We start from the raw sequence: 17,593 nt of genomic DNA on the forward strand, positions 1-17,593 counted from the left end.
TGAATTCGCCTCTTTTTCCACGCCCGTTTTGACGCCCATACCTGCGCCACAGCTTCCGTACCTCGTGCATTGGAAGCGACCCAGGCCCTAGGGTAATGGGTTGCATGCTGCAGGCTGCAGCCTGCCCTAGTCTTCTACAACCTTGAGCCTACAGCCCAAGTCATACAGTCCACTGGTGAGTCGTGACTGCTCTACACGCTACTCAAGAGTCAAGACTAGAGTCTAGACTATAGGCTCTACTGGACTGCGTAGTCCCAGGCTCCAACCCCCCCATGCTGAGTTCTCTGCTGTAAGGTAATTTTCTTGCTGCTGTAACCTGTTAGAACTTATCTTTGAATCTTGAAAGTTGGCAAGTGAATGCTACAGCCTGTTGAAACTTGAAAGTTGAAGCTTCAAGCTTCACTTGTAAGTTATAATTATTTTTATTGTCTTGTTTGAACTTTGCAGTCTGGAATCTGCAGATAGCTTCAAAGTTCAGACCTTAGCCTTGCATTACTTTCAAGGTGCAAATTGCAATTTGCAGATATATCATATACGTTATAAGCATCCCTGCAGGCTGCAAGCTCTAGCCTCGAGTGACGAGTCTCGACTCTTGAGTCTCTACCTCCTCACTGCTCAAGTAGTTTTAACTTATAGTCTTTTAGAGGCTTCAGCCTTCAAAGTTCAATACCTCTATTTGAATTTTGAATTTTGCAGCTTGCTTCTTTAAATCAGTCTTGAACCTATTACATACAGGTTACAAGGAAGTGGCAGTTATTTTGAGTCTACTAATTTCTAAATTCTAACTGCATTGTACTTGCAATTTGCAAATTGCAATGCCTTGCAGTTTCAAGTTTCAACTTTCAGCCCTCATCAGGGGTAGGATCAAAGGAGCTGAGTGGGAGTATGTTCAGATTGAAGGTGATTCTAGAAAGGGGACAAGTGGAATGAAGAGGTGCAAGTGTGTGTATTGTGGTCATGGTTACCAAGGAGGGCCACATAGAATCCGTGGACATATTCTTGGCATTAAGTCCAGAGGAGTTAACCCTTGCCTAGCTCCTCCACCTGATGTGGTAGAAATATGCAAGCGGTTAGATGCTGCAGCAGTTTTGGTAGAAGATGATGGCGGTTTTGTGGAGATGGAAGGAGCTTCCGATATTGGGCATAAAGCAAGTAACAAGCGGCATAAGCTTCCAACCTATAGGAGCAAGCAACATACTCTTGTACAGTCTTGGCAAGTGGCTACAAGAGAGAAGGCCATGAGTGCTTGCAAGAAATTCTTTTTTGCGGAGGATTTGTCTTTCAATTTAATTCGTAGCCCTTTCTTCTTGGACTTTGTCAAAGCAGTTGGGGAGGTTCGACCTTCATGGAAACCTTCTTCATATGAAACCTTCCGCACTAAAGACCTTAGGGAGGAGGTGAAGTCCATTAAGAAGGAGCTTCAAGTGGTGAAGGAGAAGTGGCCAAAGTATGGTTGCACAATAGTGTCTGATGGCTGGTCAGACTGGCTGGTCAGACACTAGGAGGCAACCACTTATCAATTTCATGGTAACTTCTATCCATGGGAGTATTTTCATGAAAGCAGTGGACACTAGTGGCCACTTAAAGACAGGTGAGTACATCTTTACTATCTTAAAAGAGGTTATTGAAGAGGCGGGGTCAGAAAATGTAGTCCAAGTTGTCATGGATAATGCTTCCAATTGTGTGCTTGCTGGAGATATGCTTGAGGAGGACTATCCCCATATTTTTTTCACTCGTTGTACTTGCCATTGTCTTGACTTGCTATTTGAGGACATCGGCAACTTAGATTGGGTGAAGCCTGTGCTTGACATAGCACGGATGAACATTCATCACAAGGAAGCAAAGAGCTTTACATATGTTCTGCTCTTTGAGTGAGCATGAGTTGTTAAAGCCTTGTGACACTAGGCTTGCCCACATGTACATAGTTTTGGGCAATTTACTAGATGTAAGGCAAGCATTGAGGAGGATGGTTGTAAGTGAAGAATGGACAAGATGGCGGACCTCCAAAACAAAAAAAGGGAAAAAAGTGGAAGAGCATGTCCTTGACAATGCATTTTGGGAGCAATGCCTTATCATAAAGAACCTGTGTGCTCCCATCTTGAAGCTTCTCCGTCTTGTGGATCGAGAGGGTGCAACCATGGGATTTGTTTATGACCTCATGGACAAGATGGTGGAGGAGCTTGATGCCATGAAGAAAATTTCAGCGGATCGCTTGAAAAAAGTACACGACTTATGTGTGTCAAGGTGGGCTTTTATGAGTCACTTGTAAGTTGTAACTGTAAGTTGTGGTATCTTTTTTGTGCATTTTCTAAGTAGATACTTGATAGTTATTAGTGACTCATATACATCAATGATATTTTGTAACTTAGGTGGAATATGATGCACTCTCCCTTGCATGCTACTACATTCGCCCTTCATCCAGTTTGGAGAGGCAAGGGTCAAGAAACTGATAAAGAGGTGCGCAGTGGTTAGATGACCACCATTGAGCGGTATAGCAAAAATGATATGGAGCTGCAAGTAAGGCTTAAGTGATATGGCACATGCTTCAGGATGCATTTATGCAAGCTATAAGCTGCAGCAAAGTTTCTTGAATTTTAATTTCTGGTTGGAACTTAGGACTTGTTGTTGGCCATTTCAGGCCAAATTGATAGACCAATTGAATATGTATAGTGATTGTGAGGGATCATTCTCACGTATGGCTGCAAAGGACAAGTCACTTATGGCCACAAGATTGAAGTGGTGGGAATCTTTTGGAGCTAGCACTCCAGAGCTACAACGACTAGCCATCGGCATCCTTTCACAGGGTAGTAGTGCCTCTCCTTGTGAAAGAAATTGGTCCACATTCTCACTTATCCATACAAAGAAACGGAATCGCTTGAAGCCCGTACAGATGGAGAGATTGGTATATGTGCATACAAATCTCCATCTCACAAGAAACATCAAACAACAGGATTTTCTCAAGATGGAGGTGAGTGAAGTCTTTTGGATCTTTCAAGTTTCAATCTTCGATCTCTCTTGGCTATTTTGAAGCTTCTTCAAGCTAGAACATAGAAGATTAAAGCCTTATCTTTCTTTCAAATTTCAGGTCACACTTGCTATGCTTAAGAAGGAACGTGATGTGGATCGCTTACTCACATTGGAGAAGTTGCGGGCTAAGCTAGAGGCTGAGCAACCAATCACCACAGTGGATGTCGATGATGGGTTGCTTGATATGGACGAGGAGGATGACGAGGATGAGAATGAGGACGAGGATGAGGATAAGGATTAAGACAAGGAAGAAGAAGAGACCCAAGACATACCAATGAAAGCAATAGCATAGATTTGTTTGTTTAAATCTTTTAGATGCTACCTACTAGCTACTCACTATTTAGTGACTAGTTACTAGCCTTGACATGGGGACAAAATCACTTTCAAGTTTCATATTTTGCAGCTTGCAAGTTCTAACTTGTAAGCTGTTTTTTTGAGAAAAAAGGTTTCGTATTTGACTTTGTAATTTTGTTTTCAATTTATGGGCCTAAGTGCCAAGTTCCAAGCTTCGTAATTCAACTCTTTGAGAGTCAAAACTCAACATGTGACTGGTTTGGCAATGGTAACTTGTAACTTGTAAGTTTGTAAGTTGTTTCAAGTTGTAACTGGTTTTTGCTTTAAAACTCTGAATTTTAATGAAATTACAAGCTTGTTAAGCTGTATATTATTATTTTTTTGTAATGACTGTCAAAATATGCAGCTTAGCATATTTTTTTATTAAAATTACCATATTATAAAAAAACCCACATTTGGAAACTCTCCCTCATTTTTTCAAACTTATCAAACGTTTGGAACCCCCAAACATTTGATTGTAACTATGGAGCTGGGCATGTGGATGAATCTGCGGAGCTGAGATACTGCATACTGTAAGTCAGGTCTGGTGTGACATAAATAAATAAGGCATCCAACAAACTGATAAAGAGTGATATCACATGGTGGGCTCCCATCATGAGCTGAGAATTTAAAGCCAGGGTCCACTGGAGTAGAGATTGGCTTGCAATCCTCAAACTGAAAACAATCAAGGAGCTGTCCAATATACTTGGACTGAGACATCATGATACCCCCCTCAACATGAGCAAACTAAATGCCCAAATAATAATGGAGCTGTCCCATGTCTGACATTTCAAAAATCTGCTGCAAATAAGTCTTGAAAGCTACAATATGCTGAGTATCTGGGCCCGTGATGAGCATATCATCCACATATAAAATCAGCACTAAAAAATCAGATCCACTCCCACGGACATAAAGAGTGGGTTCTGTGGGGCTATTCTGAAAACCAAGAGATAGTAAGTGTGCATGAATTTTGGCATGCTTCAAATCATAAAGGGCTTTTCTATGCCGACATACCTTGTTTTCAGAATTAACAACCTCAAAGCCAAGAGGTTGTGTGACATAGACTTCTTCCTGCAGATCCCCATGAAGAAAAGCAGTCTTGATGTCAAGTTGGTGCACTTGCCAATGATGATGGGCTACAATGGCAATGACACATCTAATGGTAGTAATCCTGGATGTGGGAGCAAATGTCTCTTCAAAGTCAATGCCTTGTTGTTGGGCATACCCTTTTGCAACAAGACGGGCTTTGTGTCGATCTATATTGCCATCATATTTCCTTTTTAATTTGTAGACCCACCGGGTACCAATGGCATGCTTGCCGGGGGGGAGATCTACTAATTCCCATGTGTCATTTTTGGCAATGGATTGTAACTCAGCTCTCATTGCATCCATCCACTCTTTGCTGTCAAAAGCATCTTTATGGCACAAAGGCTCTTCATTGCAAGCTGTAGCAAGGAGTGCAAACTCAAGAAAGTGACCATGTGTCTATTCCCTGATATTGTCTGGGCAGCAAAAGGCTGATCTTGTTTGCTGTCCCTCAATGTATCAAGAAAAGCCGTCTGGGAACTTGCCTTTGCTGTCTATTGACAGCTCTTTCTTCAATCACTGCATCATGAATAGTGGTATCATTTTGTGCTGGAAGAGAAACCTGCAAATCAGCATGGGGTACTGGCTGATCATTGCTTATTGGAGGGCCTGCAGGAGGCTCATGTTGCTGGTCAAAGTCCTCTTCTGAGGATGGCAGATGTAACCAAGATTCAAAGGCAACAAACATGTCAACTTCTGGCTTAGCTTTGCAGTCCACAAGAGGAGAAGTCGAATGTTCAGCAAAGATGACATCTCTACTGACAATAATCTTCCTAGTATTTGGTTGGTATAACCGATACCCTCTGCTTTCCTGATTGTAACCAATAAATATGCATTTGATTGCCTTGTCATCAAGCTTATGTCTCAGCTGAGATGGTACATGGACATATGCAAGAGACCCAAAAACTCTCATATGTGAAAGTAAAGGCTTCCTGCCTTTCCATGCTTCATAAGGTGTAACAGTCTTCAATGCCCTTGTAGGTGATCTATTCAGCACATAGTTGGCACACATCACTGCATCAAGCCAAAATTTATTGGGCAAAGACTTGGCCTTAAGCATGCATCTAGCCATCTCCATAGTAGACCTATTTTTCCTTTTAGGAACAGGATTATGTTGAGGAGTGTAAGGAGTAGCGCATGAGTGAACATTGCCCCGTGAAGACAAAAATGCATCAAACTCCTTTGACATATACTCTCCCCCCCTATCTGTGTTGAGGGTGACAAGCTTGCATCCTGATTCATTCTCAACCATATTCAGCCACCTCTGAAAGCATAAGAACACTTCAAATTTGGCTTTTAAAGGATATACCCAGCAATATCTGGTGAAGTCATCAATGAGAGTCATGAAATATTTGTACCCTCCAATGAAAGTTGTCTTCATTAGGCCACAGACATCACTATGTACTAGCTGCAATTTCTGTTGTGAGAATTTTGGACAATTCTTTTGAAAAGGAAACCGATGCATATTACCCAAAATACAACCCTCACACACATGTTTGGAAACTGTGTGAGTTTGAGGTACATCATCTGCCATCTACTGTGAATGTAGCTTTGCAAGAGCTCTATAATTGAGATGGCCCATTCTCTCATGCCAAAGATGAGTTTCAGCAAGCTCTGAATCTGAAATAGTAAATGCTTCAACAGAAAGTGCAGCTGAGTGATGATCAAGGTGATAAAGTCCCTTTTGCAAAGTGCCAATGAGAAGTATGGCATTGTCATCACGAAGATCATATACTAGGCATCTGTATCCATCAAAAGCAATTGCTGAAATTGAAATCAAGTTGACTTCAATTCCAGGCACAAAAAGAACATTTGTCAAAGTGACAGGATGGCTTGAAATGGATGTGAGTTGCACATCTCCAATTCCTTTTACAGCATAGGAAGCATTATTAGTACATGTGACAGTTCCTCCTCGAGCTAAGGAATGAAACAACTGTCTGCAAGATGTGACGTGCTTGGAAGCACCACTATCAAAATACCAAGACTGAGTGCAACCTTACTCGTAAAAGATAGCAGAGACGTTCTCATTTCTTTCTTCTCTCTCCCTCTCTCAATAGAGACACTAGGGCGCAGGACAACACGCGGGCTGGACCCCCCCGAAGGATTTTATTACTTGAGAGAAGATGAAGTACGCAGTTCAGCGTAGAGCTGTTCATACATGAAAAATCCAAAACGTGAATGAATGAATCATTACATGAGCTCTCAGGCTCCCTTTCTTGGCAACAACCCACTTGTCAATTTCTACATTACTTTCCTAATTACATGCCACTAAGGGCAACTCTGGAGTCTTCGAAGCACTTGGTCACACGAACCGCCTCCTAGACTCTGATTAAGCTCCCGTAGCGCTTAGGAAAATAACTCTTCCTAGTACCTGCAACAATTAATTAAAGCGCACCACCATGACACCCATTAATTGTTAGCGCTTTGCATGCAAACAACACATTGTGGACTAGTTCTGGTCACGGTGGGCATCCCCACTGAACACATGGGCACACATAACAAATATAAAAATATATATTTATTCTCTAGTTGACCGAAGTCAACACTCTTGATCATAATTAAGGAGCTTTGACCAAGGGTCGAGGCGCATTAATTATAGCCAAGTCTCTTCAACCGAAGTTGGCACAACTCTCCAACCGAAGTTGGCACATCTTGGTTAACCGTAATTAACCCTCTTGGTGCATGCCAAGTCTCGTTGACCGAAGTCAACACTCTCTGACCGTAGTCAGCACTTTACTTTCTCTGGTTAACCGTAGTTAACCCTCTTGGTAATAAACCAAGTCTCCCCGACCGAAGTCAGGTTTACTTGACTAGAGTCAAGTATCTTTGACCGTAGTCAATTCTTTGACCATTAAAAGAACTCTCTTTGACCATAATTAACACATATAAAACTCTTTAATTATGATCAAATAAATGGTCAACTGTACTTTGACTTAGGATATTTACATTGTGGTAACACTGAGCATCATTAGCAGTAAAGAGTGCATCAACTTTAGAGGGATCAAATGAACAATGGACAGCCCATGCCCAATCATCCTAGAGAGCATGTGCATGTGAAGCATCTGCTCGCTCGTGGGATTCAATTGCATGTGAGGCATTAACTGTCAATCCTGCTTTCTTTTTCTCCGAAGCAATGTGCTTCCTGCATTCTAAAATGTCATGTCCAAGCTTGCAACAATAGTTGCATCTTTTCTTCTTTGACTTATCTGCTGTATTTTTAGATGCATTGGAGGAATTGCCACTGCTATGCACACATTTAGGCTTGCCCATAGGCTTGGAAGCCTTGCCTCTTCCTATCTGCTGTGAAGCAAATGCATGATCAGGAATAATGGCTTGTCTATCAGCACGACTTTGCTGCTCTTCCTGCAAAAGCAAAGTAACTAGCTGATCAAAAGAGTAGTGGTCTAGATTACCCATGGCCACTAACTGAAGGGTTGTAGCAAACCCTTGATATGAATCTGGCAATCCATTCAATGTGGTACTGACAAGCTGAGAATTTGGCACCACCTCATCAATATTGACAAGTTGTTCCATGAGGTCCTTCACCTTTGTCAGATATGCACCGTAGAATCACCTTCATTCATACTAACTTCCTGCAACTGTCTTCTTAAAAATGCAACACGTGCCTCATTGCGAATCTCATAAAGAGAAGCCAATTTGTCCCAAGCATCCTTTGCTGTCTTGCAAGACCGGATGTGTGGAATAATGATTCTCTTGCATGATAAAGCAATACAGGAATGTGCATTTGCATCTCTTGCATCCCATCTTGATTGTTCCTGAGTTGGGGGAGCAGCAGTAGAGGTGCTAGAAGATAAGGCATCAAGAGAAGTACCCTCTGCACAGGGACCAGCAGTAGAGGCAACCACTGTAGCATTGACTGGCCTCATATCAACCCCGGAAACAATATTCCAGAAATGCCTTGCAACAAGAATATGTTTCATGAGATAAGACCACATCAGATAGTTGGTGCCATCCAACTTATCATCTTCACGAAGAATGCCAAATAGATCATGATTGTTCCCAGCCATTGCGAATGTGATACCCTGAAAAAGACCTGAAAACCCAAAAGCCTCAAGACTATCACTGCAAAGAGCTGGCTGTCCAAAAATGACAGCAAATATCTGCAAATAAATATTCTGCAAATTTCCAACCCAAATCAAAGGGAAAATGCAGATTTGACATAAATGTGACTGTGTCAAGCAATGTTCACTGCAAAAACAGCAAATCTGGCAAAAGCCCCAAATTTAATGAGGGCAGATAGGCCAAAAAGAGGGCAAATGCAGAAAAGCCCCAATTTTTGCTGAGATTTTTGCAAATGTGACCCAATGTATAAAAATATGACTCAATGTCCTACAGAAAATACTCAATGTCTTGCAAAAGTGACTCAATGTTCTCCAATCTGACCCAATGTATTGCAATCAACCAAGAAATTGTAGACCAAATCCCAAAAGGTAGCCTCAAGGCTTGCAACTGCAAAATTAGAACTTGCTGTCCACAAGGTGACTGCAAAAATGCAACTGCCCCAACGTATAGACCTCAAGAGGTAGGCTTTCCAAACTGTTGAAATAGCTTGATACGATTCAAACAGTAAAAGGAAGATAAGGACAGCAAAACCCCTCAAAAGTCCCAAATTTTGAGAATGTCCTGCAAATGATTTCACATGTGCCAAACCTGTACGGAACTCCCGGGGCAAGTACAAGCTGTACGGATAGCTGCTGTGTACGGACGGTACAAGTGTCCGATGTACATACAACGTACAGAGGCTATACGAAATGCAAGTACGAGGCAAGTGCTATGTACGGAGCACGGTACGGAATCCAATGTACGGCACAAGTACGACATAGTGATGCTGTACGAAAAGTGTACGACACCGTACGGAACAAGTACGGTACCTTCTGTACGAAGCAGTTACGAAGCCTTCTGTACATAGCAGAGCGTACGACTGTACATAATGTGTACGACACAGTACGATGTACGGAACACAGCACGGCTGTATGGGAGATGTATGGCGCAATACTTCTGCTCTACGGCGGTGTAGGTACGACGGGTGTCCTGTGTGCACTGCAAAAACAGCAAATCTCAAAAGCCCCAAATTTAAAGAGGGCAAATAGGCCAAAAAGAGGGCAAATGCAGAAAAGCCCCAAATTTTGTTGAGATTTTTGCAAATGTGACCCAATGTATAAAAATCTGACTCAATGTCCTGCAGAAAATACTCAATGTCCAGCAAAAGTGACTCAATGTTCTCCAATCTGACCCAATGTATTGCAATCAACCAAGAAATTGCAGACCAAATCCCAAAAGGTAGCTTCAAGGCTTGCAACTGCAAAATTAGGACTTGCTGTCCACAAGGTGACTGCAAAAATGCAACTGTCCCAACGTATAGACCTCAAGAGGTAGGCTTTCCAAACTGTTGAAATAGCTTGATACGACTTCAAACCATAGTTACAATCCAACGTTTGGGGGTTCCAAACGTTTGATAAGTTTGAAAAAATGAGGGAGAGTTTCCAAACGTGGGTTTTTTTAATATGGTAATTTCAATTAAAAAATATGCTAAGCTGCATATTTTAACAGAGTCATTACAAATAATAATATACAGCTTAATAAGCTTGTAATTTCATTAAAATTCAGACTTTTAAAGCAAAAACCAGTTACAAGTTGAAACAACTTACAAACTTACAAGTTACAAGTTACCATTGCCAAACCAGTCACATGTTGAGTTTTGACTCTCAAAGAGTTGAATTACGAAGCTTGGAACTTGGCACTTAGGCCCATAAATTGAAAACAAAATTACAAAGTCAAATACGAAACCTTTTTTCTCAAAAAAACAGCTTACAAGTTAAAACCTGCAAGCTGCAAAATATGAAACTTGAAAGTGATTTTGTCCCCATGTCAAGGCTAGTAACTACTTACTAAATAGCTGGTAGCTAGTAGGTAGCATCTAAAAGCTTTAAACAAACAAATCTATGCTATTGCTTTCATTGGTATGTCTTGGGTCTCTTCTTCTTCCTTGTCTTCATCCTCATCCTCATCCTCATCCTCATTCTCATCCTCGTCATCCTCCTCGTCCATATCAAGCAACCCATCATCGACATCCACTGTGGTGATTGGTTGCTCAGCCTCTAGCTCAGCCCGCAACTTCTCCAATGTGAGTAAGCGATCCACATCACGTTCCTTCTCAAGCATAGTAAGTGTGACCTGAAATTTGAAAGAAAGATAAGGCTTTAATCTTCTATGTTCTAGCTTGAAGAAGCTTCAAAATAGCCAAGAGAGATGAGAGATTGAAACTTGAAAGATCCAAAAGACTTCACTCACCTCCATCTTGAGAAAACCCCGTTGTTTGATGTTTCTTGTGAGACGGAGATTTGTATGCACAAATCTCTCCATCTGTGCGGGCTTCAAGCGATTCCGTTTCTTTGTATGGATAAGTGAGAATGTGGACCAATTTCTTTCACAAGGAGAGGCACTACTACCCTGTGAAAGGATGCGGATGGCTAGTCGTTCTAGCTCTCGAGTGCTAGCTCCAAAAGATTCCCACCACTTCACTCCTGTGGCCATAAGTGACTTATCCTTTGCAGCCATACGTGAGAATGATCTCTCACAATCACGATACATATTCAATTGGTCTATCAATTTGGCCTTAAATGGCCAACAAGTCCCAAGTTCCAACCAGAAATTAAAATTCAAGAAACTTTGCTGCAATTTATAGCTTGCATAAATGCATCTTGAAGCATGTGCCATATCACTTAAGCCTTACCTGTAGCTCCATATCATTTTTGCTATACCGCTCAATGGTGGTCATCCAACCACTTCGCATCTCTTGATCAGTTTCTTGACCCTTGCCTCTCCAAACTGGATGAAGGACACTCTTCCACTTTTTTTCCTTTTTCTGTTTTGGAGGTCCGCCATCTTGTCCATTCTTCACTTACAACCATCCTCCTCAATGCTTGCCTTACATCTAGTAAATTGCCCAAAACTATGTACATGTAGGCAAACCTAGTGTCACAAGGCTTTAACAACTCATGCTCACTCAAAGAGCGGAACATATGTAAAGCTCTTTGCTTCCTTGTGATGAATGTTACAATCATCTGTGCTATGTCAAGCACAGGCTTCACCCAATCTAAGTTGCCGATGTCCTCAAATAGCAAGCATTATCCATGACAACTTGGACTACATTTTCTGACCCCGCCTCTTCAATAACCTCTTTTAAGATAGTAAAGATGTACTCACCTGTCTTTAAGTGGCCACTAGTGTCCACTGCTTTCATGAAAATACTCCCATGGATAGAAGTTACCATGAAATTGATAAGTGGTCGCCTCCTAGTGTCTGACCGGCCATCAGACACTATTGTGCAACCATACTTTGGCCACTTCTCCTTCACCACTTGAAGCTCCTTCTTAATGGACTTCACCTCCTCCCTAAGGTCTTTAGTGCGGAAGGTTTCATATGAAGAAGGTTTCCATGAAGGTCCAACCTCCCCAACTGCTTTGACAAAGTCCAAGAAGAAAGGGCTACAAATTAAATTGAAAGACAAATCCTCCGCAAAAAAGAATTTCTTGCAAGCACTCATGGCCTTCTCTCTTGCAACCACTTGCCAAGACTGTACAAGAGTATGTTGCATCTCCAAGCTCCTTCCATCTCCACAAAACCGCCATCATCTTCTACCAAAACTGCTGCAGCATCTAACCGCTTGCATATTTCTACCACATCAGGTGAAGGAGCTAGGCAAGGGTTAACTCCTCTGGACTTAATGCCAAGAATATGTCCACGGATTCTATGTGGCCCTCCGTCGTAACCATGACCACAATACACACACTTGCACCTCTTCATTCCACTTGTCCCCTTTCTAGAATCACCTTCAATCTCAACATACTCCCACTCAGCTCCTTTGATCCTACCCATGATGAGGGCTGAAAGTTGAAACTTGAAACTGCAAGACATTGCAATTTGCAAATTACAAGTACAATGCAGTTAGAATTTAGAAATTAGTAGACTCAAAATAACTACCACTTCCCTGTAACCTGTATGTAATAGGTTCAAGGCTGATTTAAAGAAGCAAGCTGCAAAATTCAAAATTCAAATAGAGGTATTGAACTTTGAAGGCTGAAGCCTCTAAAAGACTATAAGTTAAAACTACCTGAGCAGTGAGGAGGTAGAGACTCGAGAGTCGAGACTCGTCACTCGAGGCTAGAGCTTGCAGCTTGCAAGGATGCTTATAATGTATATGATATATCTGCAAATTGCAATTTGCACCTTGAAAGTAATGCAAGGCTAAGGTCTGAACTTTGAAGCTATCTGCAGATTCCAGACTGCAAAGTTTAAACAAGACAATAAAAATAATTATAACTTATAAGTGAAGCTTGAAGTTTCAACTTTCAAGTTTCAACAGGCTATAGCATTCACTTGCCAACTTTCAAGCTTCAAAGATAAGTTCTAACAGGTTACAGCAGCAAGAAAATTACCTTACAGCAGAGAACTCAGCATGGGGGGGCTGGAGCCTGGGACTACGCAGTCCAGTAGAGCCTACAGTCTAGACTCTAGTCTTGACTCTTGAGTAGCGTGTAGAGCAGTCACGACTCACCAATGGGCTGTATGACTTGGGCTGTAGGCTCAAGGCTGTAGAAGACTAGAGCAGGCTGCAGCCTGCAGCATGCAACCCATTACCCTAGGGCCTAGGTCGCTTCCAATGCACGAGGTACGGAAGCTGTCGCGCAGGTATGGGCGTCAAAACAGGCGTGGAAAAAGAGGCGAATTCACATATTTTATGACTTTAGGGTTTTTTTAAACGTTTGAAAAATTTCAAACTTGTGCATTGAAAGCAAAGTTTGCTTGAAGTTTCCAAACGCCTGTTTTTCAAACGTTTCCAAACGTTTGAAAAACCAATCAAACGCGTTTGATAGTAACTATGCTTCAAACAGTAAAAGGAAGATAAGGACAACAAAAGCCCTCAAAAGCCCCAAATTTTGAGAATGTCCTGCAAATGATTTCACACGTGCCAAACCTGTACGGAACTCCCCGAGACAAGTACGAGCTGTATGGATAGCTATTGTGTACGGACTGTACAAGTGTCCAATGTACGGTGTACGTACAACGTACAGAGGCTTTACGGAATGCAAGTACGGGACAAGTGCTATGTACGGAACAGGTACAGCGCACAGTACGGAATCCAATGTACGACACAAGTGCAATGTACGGATGCTGTACGAAAAGTATACAACACATTATGGAACAAGTACGAAACCTTCTGTACGGAGCAGTTACGAAGCCTTCTGTACAGAGCAGAGCGTACGACTATACAGAATGTGTACGACACAGTACAATGTACGAAACACATTACGGTTATATGGGAGATGTACGACGCGGTACTTCTGTTATACGACGATGCAGGTACAGCGGGAGTCCTGTGTACGAGCGTCCGTACAATCGTACAAACTAAACGGATGGAGGAGCAGATAGGCTGAGGGGAGCTGGTGCAAATCCAAAGGCAGGAGACGAGTCAAACCAAGCTCTGATACCACTGTAGGATCGTTAAACGAAAGAGAGAGTGCAAGGTACAAAGAGTCAATAGATGAACAACTATCACGTCAAGTAGTGTTATGAAAAAGTACATAGTACTTGTACGTAGACCCTAGGACTAAGTGTCCTAGGTGTCACATAGAAGGCACAAAATAGACTAATGCCTATACCTATGCCTACGAGGCACATACCAGGGCCCATAGGGCATCACTAGAACTAGGAGAAGATGGCCTACACCTGAGACCACAGCTTGTTTTATGGTGTTAAAACTTTCTTGTTGATTCTGTTCCCATATAAAAGGTACTTTATCTGAGGTCAGATCAGTCAATGGCGATCCTATTTTGAAATATCCTTTAATATGCCTTCGATAAAATTGGACAAATCCCAAAAATGATCACAAAGAAATCAAACTCTGAGGGATAGGCCAAGTCAGTATTGCAACCACTTTCTTTGGATCCATTCCCCCCCCCCCCCCGGAATAATAATGAATCCTAAATATTTAAGTCTTACCATGCACAGTACAATTTTCTTTTTATTTACATACAGGCTGGCTTTCCTCAAAGTACTGAACACTATTCCAAGTGTTCGTGATGCTCAGCAATACTTTTGCTGAAAACAAGAATATCGTCAATAAAATGTACTACAAACTTTCCAATATATGGGCGTAGTAAATCGTTCATAAGCATGATGAATGTAGCCAGAGCATTGGTAAGTCCAAACGGCATTACCAAAAAATCATAATGTCCAAACTTGCTTCTAAAAACGGTTTTATGCACATCGTCAGCTCTAATACGGATCTGCTGGTAGCCACACTTAAGATCTATCTTGCTAGAAATTATGGCCCCATGTAATGCATCTAACAAATCATCGATCCGAGTCATCGGATACTTGTACTTAACAGTGATTTTATTCAATGCTCTGTAATCTATACGAAGGTGAAAAATATCGTCTTTCTTTTTCTTCAATATCATTGGCGAAGCAAAAGGTAAGAAACTGGGCTGAATCTGCCCCAGCTCGAGGTATTCTTCCAGTTATCTTCGTACCTCTGCTTCTTCGGTAAAACTTAGTCTATAGGAAGGTCTATTTACCAATTCAGCCCCTAGGATCAGCTCAATCTTATGCTGAACGTTCTGCACTGGAGGTAAAGCATAAGGCAACTCATCCCTAAAACAGTCAAAGAACTCCTCTGCTATTTTATCAGCCAACTTGGCCATCTCCCCATCTTGGGTAACATCAGTGCTTGCCTTGACTATCAATCGGCTCTACTAACGTTGTACACAAAAACAAAAAACTCTTTTTGAGTTTTTTTAATTTCCGTTACGGAAGCCAACAGTCCCTGAGGTACATCATTTTCACTTCGTATGACATACGGCACATCATTCATCTTGAACTGATAAATGTGCCTTTTCCAATCTATGGCTGGATTCTTCCTAGAATGCCAAGCCTTACCCAGTGCTATATTTGCGTGAGTAAGCTTTGTCATTTCGAAATCAAGCTTCTCCGCATAGTCCTGATTTCGAAGTTCCAACTAGGTAACCCTTTGGTCCCATACTTCAGTTGAACCTCTATCTGCCATTCTAACTGTATATACATAGTCAGAAGCCTCTTTACAAGCTTGGAGTTAATTACATTGTGTGTTGATGCTGAGTCAAACAACACAATGACGTCATGATTGGCTACTTGCCCCTTCATCTTAATTAACTCTGTATTGTTAAAGGTTGTATACCCGTAGCTACGGGCTTTGATATGATATTATCAGGTGCATTGTTTACTAGCTTAGCAACAGACACACATAACAAAACAAGTACTAACCTCTGAGAAAATCCCGCTGGCTGAATCTGCATCTGTTCTACTCTGGGACTTCCCTCCATCTCCACGTCACATTCTAAGATCACCATCTCAGCTATCCGACGATCCTTAATTCGTGGACAATCTTTCCATCGAGGAGGCTGAAGGCATCCAAAACACAAGTCTTCTCTCCTCACTTTTTCTTTTTGCTCTAGGGTCAAAGAAGACTTCGACCAAGTCCGGGCTGCCATTGGTGTTACTTTTCTTTTCACTCCAATGGTGGTACTTGGTTTAGAAGGAGTCTCAACTGGCTTCGCCTTCTTGGCTTGGCCACTACGCTGTGAGGCACTCCCTTTGCTAACCCACTTCCTCTTAAGCCCAGTTTTCTTCGGGTACTCATACAGAGTCCCAACCTGCACAAACCCAATTGGTCTGTTTCCTTTGGCATCCTCATAGTTCAAGGCTATGGCAATTGCTTCATCTAGCGTGTTCGCATACTTAGCCCGAACTTCCATTCTTGATCCGATCATTCAATCTGAAGATAAAATCTTTTACCTACACTGACTGAGGTAGAGGTTCATAAACTTTCATTACACTTTCTCTAAACTTATCAGTGGCTGAAACTAAACTTATCAGTGTGTATTCAGTCACTAATAAATTTCTATGACGAAGATTTCTATACTGATCCCAAGCTCGGGATGCTTCGTTAGGAGGTAAGAAGTGTTTTCTAAATTCTTTTTTGAATCCCTCCCAAGTAGTGGATGCCACTCCATCCTTCTGTTGTTTTATCCACCATCTATCCGTTGCCTCATTAAACATGTGGGTGGCCTCGCGGATTTTCTTCATATCATTCCTGATGGCGAAAGCCTCATCCCGTTTATGTAACCAGGTCTCTATGATATCAGAACTACGGTCAGACATTCGACCAGAATACTTTTCTGGCCTATAATTGGCAATATTAGACACCTTAGTCCTCCTAGGCTCCACCGTGTGAACATTGGTTTCAGGCTCCATTGGAGCTTTACCTTTCTCCACATGAGATGGTCTAGGAGACATACTATGAACCATTTTCCTACGCTCGGATTGCCCTACATTTTCTTGCAATTGTTGAGCCAAAATCTGTTGCAAGGCATCCTCCAATAATGCAATTCTACCAAACAATGTATGGCCTGTCGAGCACAACACCTACGGGGTCAGTTGGACTCCCGATTCTACGGGATCCATCCTAGAAGCTTCTTCTTCAACTTCCATTTAGTTCGATTGGTTTTGTTTTTTTTTTACATTGTCTCCAACTAAAATTCCAATATGTATAAGTTGAAATCCAAATACTGCTATACAGACATACCTCCAAATACTCACAACTGAAATCAATACGTTTTCCCTATACTAGGGACATATCTGCAATCTTAGGAACCCAAAAAAAAACTATTGCTGCGATCCCAAATAACTGCACAGGAACTTATATGGCAAACACACGAAACTCAGACGTAAATCATCGGAATGAAAGAGAGAATAGAAAGCCCCTTGGTCAAAGCATCTCTAGCTCACAGAACTGCTCTGCTTTTATGTCCAGGTATGCAAGGATGGTGAAAATCCCACAAAACGCCTCTAAACTGGATCTTCGTCCAGTTCCATCAATTTTTGGACGGACAAAAACGGGATTCCATCACTGATTGATGGAATTCTCTATACCACCAAAATTCAACTTCACCCAACTTCAACAAATCTTCATATGGCGAGTCAATGAAGCGGTACACGTGTGACAGACACCTTCAGCTAGCTCAGACCACATAAATGAAACGCTCCTTATGCAATTCGCCGTCACAAAAACCATCCAACGCCCGAC

At 41.8% G+C, this 17,593-nt stretch overlaps 1 protein-coding gene across 1 annotated transcript; it reads left to right on the top strand.

Moving 5' to 3' along the window:
• The first annotated feature begins 815 nt into the window (after positions 1 to 815).
• Positions 816 to 3,268, top strand: LOC147879509 (uncharacterized). Its single transcript, XM_087371393.1, has 5 exons — positions 816 to 1,490; positions 2,105 to 2,244; positions 2,370 to 2,457; positions 2,639 to 2,968; positions 3,086 to 3,268. The coding sequence occupies exons 1-5, from the start codon at positions 816 to 818 to the stop codon at positions 3,266 to 3,268; spliced, it is 1,416 nt and encodes a 471-aa protein (XP_087227519.1).
• The last annotated feature ends 14,325 nt before the right edge of the window (positions 3,269 to 17,593 follow it).

This window comes from Dipteris shenzhenensis, chromosome 33, assembly GCF_047967505.1.
Source record: "Dipteris shenzhenensis isolate YYH24624 ecotype China chromosome 33, Dip_SZ_1.0, whole genome shotgun sequence".
Taxonomy (NCBI): Eukaryota; Viridiplantae; Streptophyta; class Polypodiopsida; order Gleicheniales; family Dipteridaceae; genus Dipteris; species Dipteris shenzhenensis.

Coding starts and splice junctions, on each gene's coding strand:
- LOC147879509 (XM_087371393.1), top strand. CDS start 816: ATGCCTTGCAGTTTCAAGTTTCAACTTTCAGCCCTCATCAGGGGTAGG. Junction 1,491..2,104: donor ATGGCTGGTCAGACTGGCTG/GTCAGACACTAG, acceptor CCCATCTTGAAG/CTTCTCCGTCTTGTGGATCG. Junction 2,969..3,085: donor AGGATTTTCTCAAGATGGAG/GTGAGTGAAGTC, acceptor TTCAAATTTCAG/GTCACACTTGCTATGCTTAA.